General features: G+C 46.5%; 1 protein-coding gene across 8 annotated transcripts in view; it reads left to right on the top strand.

Moving 5' to 3' along the window:
• The window catches only part of myt1lb (myelin transcription factor 1-like, b), a 110,015-nt gene that overhangs the window by 44,188 nt on the left and 43,594 nt on the right, over window positions 1-22,233 (top strand). For 7 of the 8 annotated variants that reach the window (XM_036541574.1, XM_036541570.1, XM_036541575.1 and 4 more), the window contains exons 5-6: window positions 3,646-3,708; window positions 19,419-19,864. In XM_036541574.1, coding sequence (XP_036397467.1) covers window positions 3,646-3,708; window positions 19,419-19,864 — 509 coding nt within the window. The remainder of the gene's footprint in view (window positions 1-3,645; window positions 3,709-19,418; window positions 19,865-22,233) is intronic. The other variant, XM_036541572.1, reaches the window with a different exon arrangement.

Here is a 22,233-nt window from a genome sequence, read left to right as displayed (position 1 = left end):
TGTCTCTGTCTCTCTCTCTCCTTTCATTCAATTCAGCTTTCTTTATCAGCATGACAAAGATTACATCTGCATTGCCAAAGCACGCATTGCGACATAAGTAAAAAGATTATATGAAATAATTAACACATTAACATATACATGTGTACTATGAACTATACTAGAAGGTTGAATATGTGTATGTTTATAAAATGAAATTAAATAATGTACAAGGTTGCCTCTGTGTCAAACATTGTCACTTTGACTGCAGCAGGAAGTGACATACTGTGCCAGAGGTATGGTACAGTCTCTCCTCTCCTAGTGCATCCTGGGTTTTTTGGATATCTGAAAGGTTTGAGAATAGACTAATAGAGGCATAGAATTTATTTTAGAAAAATTATTTTTCATATATTTCAATGTATTTTGCAGCTGGTTAATAGATGGAGCATTCTCTCAGCCACTTGCAGTTGGCACTGTGAGCATGGCTTGTTTTCCCTGGGCAGTCATGTCTGCCTGTGTCAGCCGGTCTCTGTGGCCAGGCTGTGCTCACTGAGCCTATACACTGGTAATATTTTTCTCTGCAAGAAACCTTCCAGTGTGGTCAGATACTCTGTCACAGTGTATTCTCTTAGGGCCAGAGAGTACTCCAGTTTGACTTGTGATTTGTGTGTGTGTGTGCGTGCACGAATAGGTGATTTCTTGTGGTGTGTTTTTATAATTTGGATGACTGATGGTGTAGTTCTGTGGCTGCATGGTTTTAGAGGGGAAATTAACCCACAAGATCAGCTGAGTGAGGGAGCTCTTTTTTCTGCCATTCTGACCAATTTTGTGCCAAATTTGCATGTGTCTTTAAGTTCATTTAAGTTCTCTTTCAGATCATTCATTTTTAAATTGAAATTACATGAAGAATTTTTCAGGCCTAAATAAATATGTGCGTACTTTTCTGTATTTTTTTTTCCTAATATGAAATTGTATCTATTTCCGTGAAATCTGGATCTTTGTGGAAAATCATTATCTTCTTGTCTTTTTTTTTATGTTTACCGCCAGGGCCTAGGTCTGGCAGCAGTGATCTAGCAGAGCCCGGCTCTGCTGTAATCCCTATTCTGTGGGAACAGCAGAGCCAGGTCAGCCGCTCAGAGAAGGACTTTGATTTCTTTGTCATGTAGAGTGGGATCAAGGACTGGACTCTCTCTCTGTCTCTCTCTCTGGCCCTTTCTGTCTCTCTCTCTCTCCACCTCTTTACATTCCTTTTTCCTCTCATTGTTTTTTTTTCCCATTCTTCTGTCTTCGTGGTTTGTCCGACGCGATGGCGCCAAGCTCAGATAATGCGTTTTCCACACACGTTACTGCATTAGCAAAGCCGGTGCTTGCAATTCCAGGCATCAACGTGAGGCAGAAGTTACAAGCAAGTGGCTCAGTACCTCACCGTGACAATGGCTTTCCATCTGTTTTCCAAAATGTGCGGAGTTGTTAGCACAACAGGCTCTTCTGAGGCAGCTTGGCTGTGATTATGCCCAGATCTGCACTTGGACAGGAGTGTCCTGTGGAGTATGATCGAGACTGGTTAACCCAGTGAGACAAGCGTATTTGTTCACCCCTAAGAAACACTGCCAATTACTGGGGTAAGGGTAAATTGTACCAATCATAAGTACATTTTTTCCAATTGCCTGTGTGGTTTCTAAGGCAATATCTTAAGCTTTATTGCACTCGGATTCTTGCAAAGGAACCTGAGTAATTATTCCTGTGGAAACCCATGGAAAAAAACTTTTAACCCTTCAATGAAAGCGTATCTGTGTTCCTGTCTGCCTTTCCCCCTGAGCCAGTGCATTGATTGAACTGTAGACACTGGAGTTAATTGCACATGAAAATATAACTCCAGATAAATAGACTAAGGGGGTGATGGTTGACTTATTATGAATGAGAATATAAGTGATAAGGAAGTCATACTGAAATAAACCCTTTCCTCTCATAATAAATCGCAACGAACCAGACTGAGTTTATCCTATGCATTTGTCTTAATAAGTAATTATTGTCCTCAAGAGCAGAGGCCCTTTGCATTAAGATAGCCTGGAGTCCGCAATTAAGCCCAACAGCAAGTCAGGCTAACTCGAGTAATTTCAATGTTTGCATATAGCTGTCCTCCACTGGGATACTCAAAGTTCAACTGATACAGTAGAAGTCATTTTGTAACATAGATGAATTAAGAACACTGAAAGCGTTGTAGATGTCAAAGCTCGATTAATTCAGGTCACTATGTCAAAAAAAATCTTGCACTTCAGGGGGAGCACAGTGCAGAAAAAAAGGCTATTTTTCAAAGATTCGAAATTTGGGGATTCAAACTTTAAACGTAATGAGCTGTAGAGAAGAGCAGCGAGTTAGTCATGTAGATAAGCCTTAATGAACAATTACTCCCAGCAAGAGCAGCTGATCGTTTTGTAGTGGCAATTTACATTTGTAAACCTGTCAATGCCAGAGGTGTAAGATAAGCGTTGAATTCTGCCTTTTAGCAGCTGCACTGTTTACAATTGGTTGAATGATCTGTTTACAATTGGTTTCCAAAAGAAAAATAGTAAAAAAAAAAACAATTTTAGATCATGGCACTAGCTTTAGGTCTGTACATTTTTTTTCCTTCTAATTTGAATGCTTGTCACGCATATCCCAGAAGATGGCAGTTAGGTTAACAATCCAATCTAGTGCCTCACACATGCAAATGCAGATTCATGTGTCACACAGAAAAGAATGCGGTTTTGATCAAAGGTTTCCAGAAACAAAGATTGGTTTGATGTCATCATCTAACGATTAAAAAAAAAAAAAAAGAAAATGCATTTTTTTTTCCGGTTTAGAAAATCCACAATGCTCATGCAGCACCCAGTCCTAACCAAATATCCCCTTCTCTGACAAAATATGCCAAGAAGTAACTCCTGGATTTTAAAGCAACCCCCAGGACTGCATGTCTGCTGCCTGTCGGTCTAATGGCATGTCATAATATCCTTCAGGGGAAAAATTAATATTTATATTAGAATTAAGCCTCTGGGACCTTCTCCTGCCGTACTGCTTTTATCTTTTTTATTTTTAATTTCTGATTAAAATTCCTGTCTCACGTCTTCTCTCTGTATTCCCAGTTAATCCAAAGACAGCAATTAATCAGGCGGCCGATAGCAGGCCTGGGTTGAGGGAGAGCTGTCAATACTGCCGATAATGTTGATCGATGTGCACCACACCTGCACTGAGATAAATCGCTCAGACCGATAACACAGGAATTTTGTTGGGCTTTGGCCGGGGCATACAATATTTGCTCTTGCACTCTTGGGCAACATGATGTTAAAATTAAACAACCTTTTTTTAAACACAGCAAAATATGTACTTTCAAACAACCCAGTGTGTAGTTGATTGCAATATTAATGCATATGGTAATGATAACAGATAATGATAATAATAAATAATTTTTTAGACTTATGCTTCAGGCCCTTTTCGACCTGAGATTCCAGGCGATTTATAAAAATGCAGTCAGCTGCATTCCTCACACATACGCTGTGCTTAGCATACACGTGTGCTTGAACTTACATGTGCTCAGACATACCTGCCGTGAGTGTGCGTGTAAGCGCGGCGTGTTTTGTGGGGGCTGTTTTTCGCGGGAGGTGGTTGAGTCATTGTCTCTTGTCGTTGTAGCTGCCCGACGCCAGGCTGCGATGGGAGTGGACACGTTAGCGGGAAATATGCAAGACACCGGAGGTAAAGATGCCCCTCCTTCATTACAGCACTTCACCCCATTGCCAGACACTGACTCAGAGCAGGCCTTGTAGAGCGGGCCGGTTAGTGTGGGCGTCCCCATTCCATGTGCACCTTAGCTTAACGCTCCACTCAGAGTACTCTCACTGGGGGGTTCGTGACGGGGTGCTCTTTGTAATGTGATGTTCAGTGTTTGGGTCCACTGAAGCTCCAAACCCAGTCATTTTCAGCCATGCGTCTGCTGGTTTCCAGTGCATCTGGCAGGACCTGAATGCAAGCCCGCAAGGTAGTAGGCTGCTCCCTGACAGCCAACCGCGAGCACCACGGTCTCATGCGGCATCTGTGTGGCGCTCCATTCGTGAATGTCCTGGCATCACATTCCATGCTGCGTTCGGTGTGAAGACGGGTTCATGCTCATTACACTCCGAAGGAGATCTCTGACATTACCGTTATCTTCACAGGAAAAAAAAGCATCGTGCATAATGACCATAATAGCCGGGATGAAGAAGCAGTGCGATTTTTGCATTCGCGAGACAGTCCGTCACGCTAACGCGAAACATCTGATTATCGCGATCCAGTGCCTTTTTACGAGGCGAAGCGTATTCCTGGCCGCCTTTCAAAGAGGGCGTGCCTGAGGAATATTTCTGCATGTTTCTGCGGTGTTTGTGTGCGTGGTACAGGACAGCCTGTTCACACGCCACCGTGTCCTCTCCTCCCGGCCCCTGCAGCACAGAGCAACATAGGCATATCTCTATTCCGGAAACGCATCGCGATGTTGTTTTAATTGTTTAAATGTTACTTGAATGGGTTTCTAAAAATAAATATCTTAATCTCGACTAATCCCATTTAGAAAGACAGAAATAAAAGGTTCATTTAATTGGGAAGAGTGAGCCGGTGTTTACCTAATTATTGCACTGAAAAGGCTTTTGTAGCCTAACGAGCATTCTCCCGCTTTTCACAAAGGCTTTAAATTTCACCATACCGTAAATATACGCGCAGATTGCAGGGAACCTGCCAGCGAGTGGTATTGGCCGCATTAATCATCGCAACTTAATGTTTATTCATTGTTTGGGACATCTTCTGTTAACGGGCTGTGGTAACGCCGGAGCTCTTACAGCTCTTCTCGTGGACGGCTTCGAGGGGCTGTATTTCTGTTCCACTTCCCTCTGACAATAAGAGCTGCCGGGAAACTAGCGCCAAAGCTTCGGCTTAAACCCCCCTTGCACCTCCGTGTGATCCATCCATTGTAAAGTGTCGATCGTTTTTCTTTTCCCATTATTATTACAGGGACACGAAAATGAGAGAGGCGTTGTGTTCGTCGGCCGCTTAATCTGGGGCGTCAAAGCTGAGACATCGGCCAGCAGGAAATGATCGAGTTAATGAAACGTTTTAATTATTCACTCTAATTGCGCGATATGATGAGCGTGACGGTGAATCCCAGGGCTTAACATTTAATGCCAGTGTTGCAGGCTACACCCCTTTTGCTCTGAAAATCCGCTCCACGTACGGCGGTTTAGCCTCGGAAGAATTTCCGATTGGGCTGTAATTAGGCGCCAATACAGGGAATCTCACTTTTCATCATCAGAGCTGTATGGGTGACTGTATATTGCCTGTACTGTAAGCATGCGCCAGCAGTCACTGCCGGTGTCATTGTGCCGGCGATAGACATCTAGGCCCCCTGATTGGTGGATTTCTGTTTGCAGAGGAGTGAAATGTAACACAATGCCGCGACGCACGTGCTGGCGCTTTGCATATGTGACGCACCGCTTACACCACGCTTCTCGTGCGAGATAATTAAAGATTTTTATTAAAAAAAAAATACAAGGACGCAACCCGCCACCGAATCGGGTTTCTTCCGACTCTCGTCTCCGCGAGTTAATTTATACTTCGGATCGGCCCCACGCTCATTTGCATACTTATCAAAGTGTTTTGACTATCCGACGGCAGCCATAAGAAGGCATCATTAATATGTTAATTAGGCTTCTGCCGCTTTCTTGCGATCTCCTCTTCATCCTCTCCGCAGTTTAGCGACGCGTCGAATGCATGCAGATGCGGCGTAATGTTTACCTCCGCGTCGACAGACCGGAGGCGAGCGTACTGAGCATGCTCCTAAAAAGAGAAGGGGCTGTTTTCGTCTAATCAAAAAGCCAATAGCATCGCGATTTTTTTTTCTCTGTGGAATGATTTCGTTTTGACTTTTTTATACTTCAGTAGATAAAGCAACGTGTTTTAGCGGTCAGACACGCCACGTTTTACACAAGCCTCTTATGCCTTTCTGTTCAAAGGTGCCTGGTATTGTCACTCAGCTGCGAGAAGCCGGTGCCCTCAAGATTCACATTAGCAACAGCAACAGACAGCGAGGGCACAAGATTGCGATTATAAACTACGCACAGTATTCGTAAATGGTAGAGATAATGTCCAATGTTCAAATTTTTTGGATTGGTATTTAAAGCCCGTGAGTCAGCTCTCACTGGGTCCCCTCAAAGGCTGTTTCTGGATGTGCATTCGGTTGATCGAGCTCTGTGTTGTTCAGAGGGTGATCTCTCAGGCCATTTAGGACCACCCGTTGTTTGCTGCAAAGCAATGCCAATACGCACGGTTTGAGGAGTGTCAAGTTTCACCTGAAATTAGCCTCAGATGCTATCATTCATATTCCAGCTTTTCTCTCTCTCTCTCTCTCTCCCCCACCCCCTGCTCTGGGAAGCTGTCTCTTTGAGGTGATTTGTTATGCCCAGATTATTTATAAAAATCTGCTCAATTTCTGTTCCTGCCCTGTCAGGTTGCTGGAGCGTTAAATCCAACCTACTCAGGGGCAGGTTTAATAATTACTTTCACTCCGCGCTATTTACGCTTTTGAAAATGATTGACAAATTTGTCCGCCATGTCCTGCGGTCAGCACACCTCTCCGAAAACCGGCGTCGGAATTACAGTGCGGCCGCGGGAAAATTACACCTTCGGCGGGACCTCTGGCTCAGAGAGGAGAGAGGAAAGGAGGAGAGGAGGAGAGGAGAGATGGAGAGAGGAGAGCAGAGAGAAGGAGAGGAGAGGAGAGGAGGAGACAGGAGAGGAGGAGAGGAAGAGTCCTCGACGCACTAAGACGAGGCTCCGCGAGGGCACGTGGGGGAGCATCAGTGCACTTCCTGTCGAGAGGGGGATGATAAGGAGGGTCGGTGACAGTGGCCTCTTACCTGCGCAGCCACTCCATGCTGGAGAGAGCGGCACTTGGTCCCCTCCGCCCGCTCCCTCTTAATGGAGGCCCCGCCTGCTTTGATTCGAGTGCCTGCCGCCATTGGGAAATGGGCAGCTGCCTGCAAAATTACGGGCTCCGAGTGGCACAGGGAGGGTGGCCGCTGAGAGCCCCGCCATCGTGTGCGGAAAAGAGCCCTGGAGAGGGGGAGAGAGATGCGGCCCTTCAGCTGAAGAGACAGGACTCTCCGACCCGCCGAAGTCCTCCGAGCCCGGGTGCTCCACGCTGGCAACCACGGTCCCTACCCTGCGCTCGGTCTATCCCGTCATTTTCTACACAGCGTACGGGATCGTCAGGGGGACAAAAAAAATGAAAAGAAAAAAACATGTGTTTTAGAACCACAGGTCAGCGGATGTAGTGTCACTATGGTAACTGTTGCTCGTGAATGGCAGCATCCTGAGGGATGAGTGGTAGGCCGAGGGGAGGAGAGACTGCAGAACCCCACTTTGACGCCCAAAGGTGTCATTAACTGGCTCGGCCCCCAGGTCCGGTCTGCCCCCGTCTCCCCCCTCAGTTTTTTCCGAAAAGTTCAGAACCTCAAAGCCCGGTTAGAGACAGACGTATTTCATTACTTTACTTTAATGTCAATTAACAGAGACTGTTATGGGGGCGACTTACATAGGTTGCAGTTTTATCCATTTATACAGCTGGATATTTTCTGAAGCAGCTATGGGTTGAGCAGTTGTCGAGCAGGGAGTTGAACCAGCAACCTTTCGGTAACGAGCTCCCTGCTCCTCATGACTACGCCGTACTGCTGCCATTCCAGGGCGAAAAGACGCGAAATAAACAGCAACAGCCTGAGGCGCGGCGCTGGATGGAGGCGCGACGCTGTTCCTTTTCTTTGAGGTGTCAGCGCAAGCAGATCGCCGCCCGGTATTAGCAGCTCTGTGACGTCACAGCTTTCCCTCTCGAGAATGCCTCCGAGGGCCGCCCACACAGGAAATGGGAGGGGAAGGAGAAATAGGCCATGCAAACGCTTCCAACACAGCCAGGGAGTCCTTCTCACCGAGGGGGGGGGGGGGGGGGGGGGGGGGGCGAGCCCACGCTTCTACTCTCCGACAGAGACGTTTGGGTGACATTTTAGTTTCTAGGTTGCACAAGACGCTCGATAAATTAATCATAAACAAATCTGTGAACACTGAATTATTCATGCGTTAGAGAGGTAAAAAAAAAACTGAACCAAACAAAAAAATAAAAAAAAAACAAGGAAGCGGTCTTACGTGTTAATAACATGCGATGAATAATTAGTGACAGTCATTACCTGGCGTTCTATTCATACTATTGTGATATAACATTGTCCGTGCAGGAATGTCAGTGGAAGAGCTGGAATTGCATTGATTATGCCCATCTCCCTCCCTGACAGACAGGGAAACACGGCACAGTAGGTGTCATTTCATACAGCGCACTGTGCTGGATATACTGCAGATTTACATATTTACTTGCCTGCAGCCAGAGTTATGCCAGTTTCTACCTACTCCCAACATCAGTGGGGTTAAATATGAACATATACACACACACACGCAGACACGCAAATGCATGCACTCAGACACATGCCTGCAAACACACACACACACACACACACACACACACACACACACACACACGCATGCACATACACGTACATGCTCACACACATACATGCACAGCACATACATACACACACACACATCTAGCATGTTCTCCGTGGTCAAGACATGCTTAATGTTTGATCACATCAGGTCATGGCAGGAGCAGAGAGTACATATTTCCCCGGTCGTGATTGCAGCGGCAGTCACACAGATTACTCTGTGTTAGTTTATGCATCCCACCCCCGTTCTTTCTGTGGAAATGAGGTCATTAGCAAGTCCTGCTTTTTCCCTGACGCGGTCTGCACATCAGTGGTCGATTAGGTAATATGTGGACCTGACACCTGCCTGTAGTCTTTCCAAAAAGTGTAATATTTCACCTGGCAGTCTTAGCCTGGCATCTTATAATCTCAGCCTAAAAGCAGCACTTTGTGTTTCATTTATGTTTTTTTTTCCCAGCGATTTGCCTTTTTCTTTTTCTCCCCTTGCTTTTTGCGGCTGCACCACAGAACGAAGGTAATTAAAGCGGCCGAGACAGAGGACGAAACCCACAGCCTGTTTCATCCAAAGTGAAATTATTGACATTTTACGCTTTATTTGTGCTCTATTTGTATTGGGTTCCCCCTCCTCCCCCTGTTTATTTGTTTATTTATTTATTTCATTTTTTCTATTTCATTTCGCACGGCGGCTTGCACGGGTTTGATTGCCGTGTGCTGCAGCTGGGGGTGAGTAATTGCCTGTCTTGGCGGGAGCATGCTCTGGAGCTGAAAGTCGAGTGCTTTCTTCCTGATGTGCGCCTCATTTGGATTCCGCCGACAGCCTTGGAGCTGTATTATTCATGGCTTGACAGATAGCACTCACTAAAAGCGTTGGAATGGAGCCAGGAGCTGGTAGGGGCACGGCAGAGCATTGCACCGTTCCGCTGAGAGGAGAGGCTTAAAACCAGGGTCTTCGGCAGAGTGTACTGCCCTCCCCCCTCACCCACCACCCCCACCGGGTCGTCTGCCCGCCACCCCGCCTTCGTAACTCCCTTTGGAAATCCAGATAAGGCTGCATTAATCAAAATTTGACCCCCACCCCCCACAACGTCCACCCCCACCACCAACGCCATCAACCCCCCTCTGTGTCCTATCTGTCACCGAAACGGAAATTTCCATATTTAATTGCAAACATTCTCTTTTTTTTTAAATTAATAAATGGCTTCATGTGGGAAGGAGAGATGAGAGAGGCAGAGGATTCGCCCGCGTGAGGGGTGATGCGCCGTCCGCCTGACCCAATGCTGTAATTAGAGCGCGACGCTAACCGCCACATGCCGCCGCATGCCGCGGAACGCCGCGGGGCGTTTATTGACGGCTGGTGCGGGCAGCAAGTCTCCCGGTCTATGTATTTAATTTAACGATTTGGTAAGAATCGATCATTCTTCTTCCCTCCATGTAATCTTACTAATTAATACTCCTGCTTAGTAGGCGACGGAATCAGCCGTTCCCTCGACGGGGGTAAGCTACCGCTCGGACCCACTCGATTTCAGAGGCTAAACCGGTTGGATAAACTCTTTTCTTTCAGAAATACATTTTCTTCAAATTAAGGATACCATTCTGCCTGTCTTCAGATGAGTTTGGAATCGCGGACGCACCAAAAGCAAAAGCAGGAAAAATGCATATTGTTTAACGGCCTTTGTTCTCTCCTCAGTACAGCTATTTTTGTTGGGTGGTGAGGGGGGAGGGGGAGTGAATTGGGGGGGGGGGGGGGGCAATGACTTCTTTCAAATGTTATAATGTCTGCTAAACAGGTGGTGTTTATGCCTCGCCTGTTGTGTTTTTTTTCCCTCCCTTTCCTGAAGGGAAGACTTCAAAGGGAATAAAAGATCGTGTGCTGTCAGCACCAGTCGTGCCAGGTTACGGAGTGCGGACCCGAGCAGGCACACCTCAGGCCGGGCACACTGTGACCCTCTCGCCCTCTGACCCCCCCCAGCACGCCTTGCCCCCCCCCACCCTGCAGCTGCCAGCTGCATTACATCAGCCTCAACGGGGGGGTTGGGGTTTCATGTCCAGTTTGGAGGTACTCTAAGGGAAATACATGATGTTTGCCTGCCTTTGAATAGGAAAAATGTAGGCGATCCACATAAACATGGAAACAGGAATGGGGGCAACTGCTAATATCTGGAGTGGAATTTGGAACAGGCTGGAGAGGACTCCGATTCCCTTTCCAGCTCCATGCACCTGGGCTGAGAACACTGTAAGACTCACCATTCGAACAACAGCACATTCCCATATACCCATACCTGAAAATTGTGAATGATTTAGTTAGTGATACTTAAAATAGTAGTGCAATACATAAAAGTAGGACTCCATTTTAGCTTGCTGTATAACATCACCACATTTTTTATTTATCTTTTTTTATACACATGAGAATGCACACAAACACGTAGAAGATCTCTCAAATTTATTTTAAAAATGCCGTATGCTGTAAAAATGCTCAGTACTACAGTGGTTACATTATTTTAGCAGTGCAAAAAGAAAAGAAAAGAAAACAAAACTTATATTAAAAACAACAGAGCAGTCCTATTTCGAACAAGCACTCCCTGCCAAGTGACAGGCTATGGCCCACGATGAGCAGCTATTGTCAGTCAGCTACACCACTTGTTCTGAGTGCAAGGTGAGCCCAATGGCCCAGGTTTGGTCTCAGCCGTGTCATTAGCCAGCAGCGATCGGGAGTCCACAGTGGCGGAACAGTTTCGTAGGGGTGGACACATCTGCCGCAGAGCCCACTAATGTCTTGTGAGGCACCTGCGATGCCCCTTGGTGACGTTAGTGAGGAACTGGCCATCCTCTAATAGGAGTGTGCCCCGCCGTGGTGCACTGTGGGATTTGTAGTGTGAAAAATAGCTGTTGGTCTGTGTCTGAGTGTATGGGAGGGTTGCACTTGGCTTGCCTCACCGCTCCTGTGTGAGCATAGAGGTTGACCGAGGAGTGGGGTCTACTGTACAAAGGGCGATTCCAAAAACTGGGTTAAAAAAGCGGAGAGTCAGCGCCAATCAGAGCACTGCCGCAGCCAATGATCATTTAAGTCTTTTCACATCTTTTTTTCATATCTGTTGTAATTATTTTAAATAAATTGCTTTCTGAAGGTTTTTTTCAGCCGTCAGAATGCTCTTGTGAGGTTTGCAGGTGCAGTTTGGCTCAAACCCATTCAAATAAAATATGACTCATACATCTGTTTGCGCGGAGCTGTGCTACTCGTAAATCACAGAGCCGTGCTACTTGTGAATCTCGGAGCTGTGCTACTCGTGAATCCATGTGATGGCTGGCGCTCTGCCTCTGAAAGAATCTGATCTGAGAACAGTAATAATTGATTAATTTATCCTTTTCGGCTTCTGGTTTGTTTTTAGTGCTGCACAATCTGTGATGATGAACATCACATGAAAATTGGCAGAAGTTTTTTTTTTTTTTTTTCCAGGCTGTAGCTCAGATCAGGCCCACTGGTTGTCTGGCAGTTTTAAACGTCGTGTCCCAGCATGGTCTGTCCGTATCTGCACCGATAACCCACAGAGACTGGAGGGGCTGCTGTAATGTAATTCAGAATAGGCAGAAGTACATTGATCCTTGACAGTGGTTGTCTCAATCAATCGATCAATCAATCAATCAATCAGTCAGCCCATTTTATCTCATATTGCATTTTCCAAAGTAGTTTACTTTCTTAGTACTACTTAATTTGATGATTTTGTCTTTTTTTAAAACCCACTTCCCTCATACCATTGGTTAATGTTAATATAACAGGGGAAACCCATTTATTGTCACCTTATTAAAGAGTCAGTAAAAAAAATGACAGATTGGTGCAAACAAAAATTAATTCATTAAAAGATGTATCTTAATAACACATCTTTGCAATTAAAGGCACAAACAAAGGTGGTAGGACAATGGTAAGATGGCACCAGGACAGACGAACTGAAAATCAAATTAAATCGCTACATAAAATCAATGAAAGGATGATGCCCAAATGATAGTGAAAGGTAATTAGCACAAACAAACTGAACAAAACTGTGGCACAATGATGCGTTAGCGGGAGACAGAAAGATGGCTGCATTTCAGACAACACAATGCAGAGCTGACAGGGTAAGACGGCAATTAAAACATATCATCTGAACCGGCTCGGGAAGTTGTCCCCAAGGGTAGGTGATGCTATGTCTTGCAGTCTTTGTATATTGTCTTACACTGTAAAGTTTAAGTGCTGTTATGGTGAAAATGGGCATGAGGTCATTTTTTTTTTGTAATAGTCTACCTAGTCTTAAACAGTGCTCCGTCTTACTTCAGAAATGCAGGCATATGTTGCCATTCTAATTTATTAGTCATTCATCACACATACATTTTTTTTGCCTGTATATTGAATAAAAGGTTGTGAGTCGTTCCCATATGTGCCGGAAATATACCAGATGTGTGCAGTAGTTTTGTGCCGACCTGCGGTATCATTAGAGGGAATGTTACGACTAAGGCAGCACAATTTACAGATCACAGAAAGCATGTTAATATGGCATGTTTACCTACAGTCATGTGATCCTCCTCTGACTACATACTGCCTCACAGACCACATGGATGGTATCCTCTACCAGTGTGGCATAGTGTCTGTGGTGACACATTCTCGTCACACTGAGGGGACATGTTTTTTTTCTTATTCATCAGGAAAGAAATGTATTTGCAATAAATAATTTACTGTGATGCAAAAATAGCAGGAAATAATTCAAATACATCTGCGGGGGATACCCTGCATCTGTATGTCCTGAATCTTCTTTGTGGCAATACTTTTGATAGGGGCACCGTTGTATTCCAGTGGTCTGAGCGATAGATCAGGAGATTGCAGGTTCGAATCTTTAGCAGAGCGCTGCTGTTGCACCCTTGATACACATACCCAGACTGGACTAGATTATTTAAAAAGTGCAGCCATATAAGTGGCAGGTATGTCAGAGGTGTGTGATTTGTCTTGAATAGGGCAGTGTGCTGAGCAAGTTGCTAAGATACTGTAATGATCTTTGTGTCGCCTAGTGTTTTCCTGGCGTGTTATTTGTTGTGACCCTCCTCCCCCACACAGCCTTTTGGTTCCTTTACTCTCAATTCTTTCGGCAATGGCCTCATTCCACCTGGAGGGGGCGGTGTCACTTCGCTGAAGCACAGGTTAAAGGGTCCTGACCTCACCTGGTTCGGGGGAACCTTGTGGTTCCTGTTTGCTGACTAAACGTGATGCAGCTGCTGTGTGTGGACTGAGCGTTTACCGGTGCTGTCTTTGCTGAAAGTCGTTTTCGGTTTCGGACACAGCATTGTTTTCATTTCCACCTGTTTTGTGTTGCCCTCCTTCATCCAGGAGCTGTGAATATGTTCATGTTCTATTTCTGTTGGCACTACGACAGCAGTCTCTTCCACATACCATTTCCCAGGTGAACCCTTGGTCAGCCTGTTGTGTCGCTTGGGGATAGTTGGCAGTCTATGTAGAACCTGTGCCCTTTTGTTTGGTTTATTTTATTTATACCTCCTGTCTCCCTTTTTTCACTCACATACAGTCACATAAAATACACATAAACAGGAAGTATTTCCAGCACAGGTTTGGGTGTACCTAATCACATCCCCTTTTCCTCTCTTAACACAGACTGCAGTAAGAACACACTGCTTTTTTTTCCTTTACAGTTTGTTCACCTTGCACCTCTTCTCCTACGCGGCCCTAGATCTAAGGTGACGCTTTCAGAAACGCTTGACAATGGTGAAAGGAACCTGGAAAGGAGCTTTCTGTCCCCCCCGGTTGGTCTGTGCAAACGGCCGCTGTGGAAAGCAGGCCCCCCTCATTCATATGCGCCCGGATTCCCAGTCGAGCCGACGCTTCTTGGGAGGCGCAGTCGTGCTGTGAGCTGTGTCTGCCGGCAGCAGCTCTTTCATTAGGCTTCTCTTTCACATTACCGCCTTCCCCGCGTTATCGTCTTCTGCATCAAACTGCAATTAAAACCCAGCGGAGTATTTGATCTGTGCTTCCCACAACCATAATGTTATATCGGAATGTGCCAGATTTTTTATTGACTCATCGAGATCTCTGAATTACATACGTGCACGGATATACATTTTTGCTTTGACGAATATGCCATTTTGACGCTTAATTGAGGACAGTTATTTTCAGATCCGGAAGTTAATGGAAGTTTATTTTTTTTACAGCTTAGTAAGCAGCCCACGGGAGGAAGTGTCAACGGTGGTTGTGGTTCTTTTTTTTCCTTTCTTTTTTGCGCTGTGACAGAAAACGCCTAAATTGCTGTAGCCGACGGAGTCTCCTGGAGAAAAGCCGTTTCTTTTGTTTGGCTCTTCGGGGGAAGTCTGTCAGGTTTAAAATCATCTCGCTCTCTCTCTCTCTCCCTCCAACTGGCTCCCCGCCTGTCTGCGAGAACGGCGAATCCCACTCGCTTTCTGGAGGATATCACCATGGAGACGGCGGGATTGTGCTGGATGGGGCGCAGCGAGGGGTGTGCGCCCGTGACAGCTCTGCGGAAGAGGGGCCGCCACGTCCCCCGTGCCACCGCGCCGCGCCCAGACAAATACCACATGATGCTAATGACGGGCTGAATCTGCGACCCCTGCAGTGAACATGCCTTAATATTAAAACTAATAAAACCGCCGTATGAAACTGTCACATTCCCACGCGCCTGCGTTATTGTCAAGGATTACAAGGGCACTGAGTCTTTTTATATGCAAACTAAATTCCCTTATATGGGTTTAAAACATAAAAAACTCCTCATTTGACCATGTGTTTCCTCTTAATTGAACACATTTCATGGCGGCCCTCGTCATTAGCACCTTCTTATAAAGGGAGATGTATATTTTTGATTGGAGGGTCTTTCCTTTTATTTGATTGCTGAGCCTCATATGGTGCAAGCCTCGCGCAGACCCCCTAATTTCCTGTCTCTCCTGCAGGAATCTAATAATAGTGGCGGTTCCGCTCTCGCACAATGCCCGCAGTATTTCCTGATTTAAATGGCACTTAATTACCTGTGGAATTTTAATTGCCGTGCCCAGCGTGTGGGATGCGTACGAGTGTCCAAGGTCACTCGGTGACAGGGAGGGGAAGGCGGGAATTGGAGCCGAGGCGTCTCTCCACATTAGTCATTGACTCCGGGCAACCTGCCGATACCCCTCTCAAGTCACCCAGACCCTGCGTTTTGATGAGATTCAAAGAATTCTAAACCCCCCTTTCGTCTGAAATACCACAGGAAAATACCAGTGCAAGAAGTATGATTTTTTTTTTTTTTTTGCATTCTACATGATTACCATAAAGAGTCATTTGCATTGAATTATGGAAAATGCAGAAACAGATTAGTGCAGTGCACCACAGCACCATTGTTCCTGATTTTCCTGTTGCGTTTCACAGCAAACTGGGGAGGGGGGGGGGGCAGGAAGTACAGAGTACCTGAATTTACTTTAAGCGCATACTACTATGTGAGAGACAGTGAAAGGAGTGAGTCTGAATAATGCATTGTTGCTGTGCCAGTGCATATTGCATCAAATAGAGTATAATAAAGGAAGACATCAGGCTTATTTTTCATACAACATACTGTGTGAAGGGCCCAGTCATCGTGCGCCAAAACCAAAATACAGTGTTACAGAACGGTAAATAGGAGTATTAATGATAAAGCGCTGTGATCAACACACGTTAACACCGCGAGTCCCCGTGATGACAGGAAACCAAAAGCATCTCCCCACTTGTTTCGCTGTGAGGATTGTGCTGTCCTTTATTTTGTAAGGGGTGTGTTGATACCCATCCAGTCAGACAGACAGGGATAAGACACACCCCCCTACCCGAGGGACCCCCCCACCCCCCCACCCCCGCCTCCCACAGGGGCCTGACCCCCTGATTTATTCGGCGCGAGCTGAAACGGAGCCGGATGAGTGGCGTTTTAATGTGCTTTCGACGTGTTTGGTCACAGGCGCTATTGATCACGAGGTGACCCCGGTGGGAGTGGCGCGAGGCCCGCGTCGCTGTCAGCCCGGGATGAATTTCCGCGTGGGCTGATTAATGAAATCATGCGGAGGTGCGGGGGGTGTCGTGGGGGGGAGGGGGGGGGTCAGGCTATTAAGTAATCCCCTTTCCCAAGGGATCCAGGTTGCCAGGTTTGGGCAGAACTGACTGATGGAAGGACAGTTGGGTAATTTCGGTCTGGGCTGATGTGTAGCGAGGTGGGGTGCAGGGTGAGCGGGTGGACGTGAGCACTGATCCCTCTAATGCATTCCGCTCCTTCCACTCTGAAGGGCTAGGGTTATGGATGGATTAAACGCATGCACACACACACACACATACCCTGACATATGTACTGTTTGCACACAACCACAAGAGGAAAGAAAGTCAATTTATTAGTGACAGCAGTCACAGCACTGTAGGGTCGGTGGCAGGGGCTGGTGCAGTTTAATTTGCTTATCTGCACTGCAGATTTAGATAATGAGTATAGCTATTTTTTACTCCCGAGTTAGCTAATGCTCCATAATTTCAAATAAATAATATTTTATTTTGACTAACACACTGTACAATTTAGAATGTACCACTCTTTCAACCATTTTGCTTATAGGGGAAATCAATGCATTTAAAAGACACATAGGGTAGTTTGTCACAATTGTTTCTGAAAAACAGACAACGTGTATCGTTTTCACTCTTTGTCGATACATGCCACACACACACACACACACACGCACACACACACACACACACACACACACACACACACACAGAGTTTCCTCTCCATCCTTTGGCTCAGACGGTCTTCGCGGGGAGGCATTTGGACGCGAGTCAGATGTGGGATGAGCCTCTGCCCCAGGCAGGCACAATGTCAAGACGCCGCATTAACTCTTAAATCAATAACCCTTCCGAACACATCAGGTCAGCCCGTGTCATCCACCAGCACGAATCGCCTCTTATAGCCAGTGATAAGCGACTGCCTGCTTCGACTCCTAAATGCAACCTCGTCTGGTTTTTAAAAGTCTCGTATCGGTGCTTTTCTCGCGGCTTCTGGAATTAACAACAATGATCGGCTGTTTTTTTTTTTTTTTCTCAGTCCTTAAAAAACCTTGTTCGCAGCGCCCTGCGTAATTTTAAAACTGCTAAGGCGGCGGGCCCCTGCGAGCGACAGTAGCCGCAGATTTATGTCGCTCGGCGCTCCTCAGATCTAATGCCATTTATTTGTTCATATTAGGGCCGGTCCGTAGCCGGGTGAGAGGGAATAAACATTCTCGGCGTGTAAGAACGGGAGTCTAGAACATTTCACGGCTGAATGACTCCTAACTAAGCGTGCGAGCCGCGTTTTTGAGCCGCTGACAGGCACCCAAAACGGGGCCGCCCGGTTCCCCAAACACATCTCCGCCTGCGTTTTTCGTTTGCTTTCGATCTGCATATTCTGGGGGAAGACTCTGAGAGATCCCGCTGGGGTGCGGGGTGGTTTTTGCCGCAGCGGAACACTTGCTCTTCGGGGGGTTTTTGCAAGCAGCTGCGGCTCCCCGTGATCGATGGCCTCGTAGAGCACGCAGATTATGTTTAAAATGTGTTGGCCTGCTGACGGACAGTGCGTGCGTTCTGCTACCGCCCTCCCAAACGGGCGGCGTTTAAATTGATCTAATTGTGTTTGGCGTGGAGTCTCAGGGCGCCCCGATCCACTCCTCCCCTCACTTCATCCAGGCCTTCCTAAATGCTACCGCTAATGCCTGGAACATTCTGACAAACGAGTAGGCCTATCTTAACTGCGGTGCACATTGCCACCTAAATAGCCATTTGCATACTGTTTGCTTTCTTTGTTTATACCGATATATATATATCACAGTAATGGAGAACACAGGGCATATGAAATGATTCGTATTTGACATGTGCGTCCAGATTTGAAAACGATTTCATTAAATGTGGCCTCAGACTGATTGACTTTAACACAGAGCTCGCTGCTAGATCTGCCTTTGGTCATTTGTATTGGCTGTTAATATTAGTGTATTTATATACCAATTATGCAAATGAGGGTAATGGCACTTGGCCATACATCCCCCTTACACAAACCCAGCCTTTCTTCAACTTGGGGTCTAATGGGGTCAGCATTTGGGAAAAGCACAAATGCAACTGTGTACAACAAGCAGAATAAACTGGCAAAAAATGTTGCAGGTTGACATTGACGATGATGAAACATTTCTCCAAGCTCCAGACCGGTTCCATGACATAGGACACTTCACAGATTCATGTACCCCATTCAGACACAAGAGCGATCCTTACAACACTTCACCATCTCCATTAATTAAAATTCTCTCTCTCTCCACCCTAAACAAAGCCCACCATTCCACCGATGAAAATAGTCCCTTTGTGTTCCGATAAATTACCACAAATCCACATTAAACCACGCATAATTGTACACGCAGCTATACAGCAATTAAAATGCGATCGCACAATAGCTAATGATTATGGGCATAATTAAAGGTTGGTTAAATAAACTTTGATTTCACTTTTAGTCCGATCCTCACCAATAAAGCTGGTTAATTGTTTCCGGTGCCGCTCGGCGCAAAGGAAAGTTTGCGCTCTGCAGGAGAGCTGGGCCCTGCATGCCCCAGAGGAGCATGGGTAATGAAGTCTCACTTCCATGGCACTTTCTGCAGCTCTGAATGCGACTCAGGGCGGCAGCTGCAGGTTGCGCAGGCGAGGTCAGGCCCGGCACTATGGCTGTGATTAGGGGTGCACTGTACCCCCAGATGGACCTCAATGCACCCCCAGTTGTCTCCTTATATCTCAATGTCTGCATCGTATTTATGACTTTCTGTGCACCCCCTGCGGACTTCAATTGCACCCCTCTGTACCTTCTAATGGGGCTGAGCCTGGATGAGCTCATTAACTTTGTCCGTCTTCTCTGTTCTCCCCTGCAGTGTCTATGGCTGCCCTTTGGCCAAGAAGAGGAAAACGCAGGACAGACAGCCCCAGGAGCCGGCCCCGAAGAGGAAGCCCGCCCTGAGCCGCTCCGACAACTCCTCCGTGGATGAGTGTTACGAGACTGACGGCACGGAGGAGATAGACGAGAAGGAGGAGGAAGAGGAGGAGGAGGAAGAGGAGGAAGAGGAGGAGGAGGAGGAAGAGGAAGAGGAGGAGGAGGAATATTCGGAGGACTACGAGGAGCAGGCGGAGCCAGAGGAGGGCGAGGTGGAGAGGGGGGAGGAGCACGAGGCGGAGCAAGAGGAGGAAGGGGTGGAGGAAGAGGAGGACGAGGGAGAGGAGGGTGAGGAGGAAGAGGAAGAGGAGGAGGAGGAGGAGGAAGAAGAAGAGGAAGAGGAGGAAGAAGAGGAGGAGGACTATGAAGAGCAGAGCCAGGAGCACGGTGAGATCTCCTCCCTCCTTATACTGCAAAGTCAAGCTGCCTGTTCCTTATTGACTTTCCACAGCACTCGAGTCCCATTGAGTTCTAAGGGAACATTTCCCCACAGATGAGAGTTTTCTGATTCCATTTGGGGGCTACATATCTAAACCCTGATATGCGAATGAACCCTCTGAGACCCTTTGAAGTTAGAATAATCAGAAGAGATGATCTGAGCTCTGACGAGGGTGAGTCAGAAGAAGGAGGGAGATCTTTAGACATCCTTAGGGTCAGGTGCACAGCAAAGACAGGCCACTCCAGCAACACTGTCCTCCATGCATGGAGCAATTATGAGGGTTTATTTCCCAAAAATTAAAATCAAGAGATAAAGCAAGAAAGCAGCACACAATTATAGTTAATAGAAGTAATAAGAGCACACCTCTGCTCTTTTGTAACTGTGTAATAACTGCTGCTCCGCGTTTACCTCTTAACTTTGATGCAGCTTGTTTGATCTGCATATGTCCTTCTTCATCCCTTGTCTTGCGTCTCCGTTTTTTGCACCGTGAGGGTTGGGCGCGTACGGAAGGGCTGTGTGAAGCCAAATTCCGAGGCTCGGGTAAAACCGAGTCCCGAAATAGCAACCAGGCAGCAAGCCGCTCTGTTAAAGACGGTCACGGTAATTTGAGGTGCATATGGATTGTTCGCTCTGACCTTCAGTGCCGTTTCAGTGTCAGACTCACAACAGCCCGCAGCCATCTGTTAGAATCCTGTTAAGATGGAGGCTTAAAACCCTTTGCTGAGGGTGCAAACCTATGGATTGCCAGAGGTCCCTTATTTTTGGGAGAGATTTGCAAACAGAAACAGCCGTTTCAGGACACAGAAATAAGCAGACAGCTGCACACAGTGGAGCTGTGACATTATTGGCAGTCTGCTGTGCGCGTTCACAAAGGCATTGCGCATGTGGACTCCTGGGAGAACGGTGGGCACGAGTGTTTGTCTCACTGGTTGGTCAATGAAGACTTGACAAAGGAAGTTTGTGTGGTCATGGTTACCCTCGAAATTGCTGAACACCACATATGGCTATGCGCTCTCTGACAGATTCAGCTTTACCGTCCTGTGCCCCCCCCACCACCCCCACCACCACCAATCTCTCATGACAACGCCCCGTGTCCTCCCCAATCTCTCATGACAGTGCCCTTAAGCCTTCCAGGCTGATTGAGAATGGGAGCTGTCAAAGTTATTTAGTTCATCATCGTCACATAGCACTCCCCACCAGAGGTGTCAGCACGTCCAGCCTTTCCTCTCTTAGTCAGATGTTGGCAAATTTCAGCATCTTCCTCTGATGAGTTTTGCCCTGCATTGTAGACCTGATTCTTTTGCTGCAGTGGGTGGTGGTGTGGTGTACTGGAAAGGAGCAGGGCTTGTAACCAAGAGGTTGCTGGTTCGATTCCTCGCTGGGGTGCTGCTGTTGTTCCCTTGGGCAAGGTTTTTTAAGCCACAATTGCCTCAGTAATTATTCAATTGGATAAATGGGTAAAATTGTAACCTATGTATGTTGCTCTGGATAAGAGCGTCTACTAAATGACAGTAATGTAATGTAATGCTGCCCTGTTGTCTCTATGACTAACATGAACCGCATGAGCAAACTGAGCATTTTTGTTCAGAATTCCACAGCATTTCTGTACTTTGTGCTGAAATTAGTTGTTTAGATTAGAACATAACAACATAAGAACCTAGAGAGGATGCTGACAGAAATAGCTCATTTAGCCCATCGTTGCTCATCAGTTGGCTGTAATATTATAGAGTGACTCAATCACTGAGTCCATTTTACATTGAGTTTAATTCAAATTCTGTTAAGTTAAGTTGGGTTACCTTCTTACATCGTTCATTGGTGGATGACACTGCCATCTTTGGTCAGGAGGACAGAATTACAACCTTTTGAAATTTTGAAAACAGGACTTCCAGTTGTACGGTAATGTAATTTTTTTTTCTCAAGCTAGTCAGCCTGTCTGTCTCATATACCCCAGACTGCAGCAGTTTAACCAGTGTAGAACGGTTAACGGTTTCCTCTGTTTTTGAATAGGCAGCCACATTACAGTCCTGCTAATCCAGTCGCAGCAGGGCAATAATCTCTCCATTGCACTTTCAATCTGTTTCGCTTCCACATTCCCTTTGTGTCCCCTGATTGCTCTTCAAATTGCTTCTCCGAGGCATGTTTCAAGCCACCGAAATTAAACCCCGAGCTGGTGACTGTAACAGTCAAAATATGGGCCTGGTCATTCGTGACTGTTCTCTCTGCTGTCCAAAAGCTTCTTCATTGCTCTCCCCCTAATGCCCGCTCCGCGCACGCAATTAACTCTATCTCCGCGTCAGTTGAAGCGAGCGTTGCTGTT

Source organism: Megalops cyprinoides, chromosome 12 (assembly GCF_013368585.1).
Source record: "Megalops cyprinoides isolate fMegCyp1 chromosome 12, fMegCyp1.pri, whole genome shotgun sequence".
NCBI lineage: Eukaryota > Metazoa > Chordata > Actinopteri > Elopiformes > Megalopidae > Megalops > Megalops cyprinoides.
Note: the sequence above shows the minus strand (reverse complement) of the source record. Positions and strands in the feature narration are given on the sequence as shown.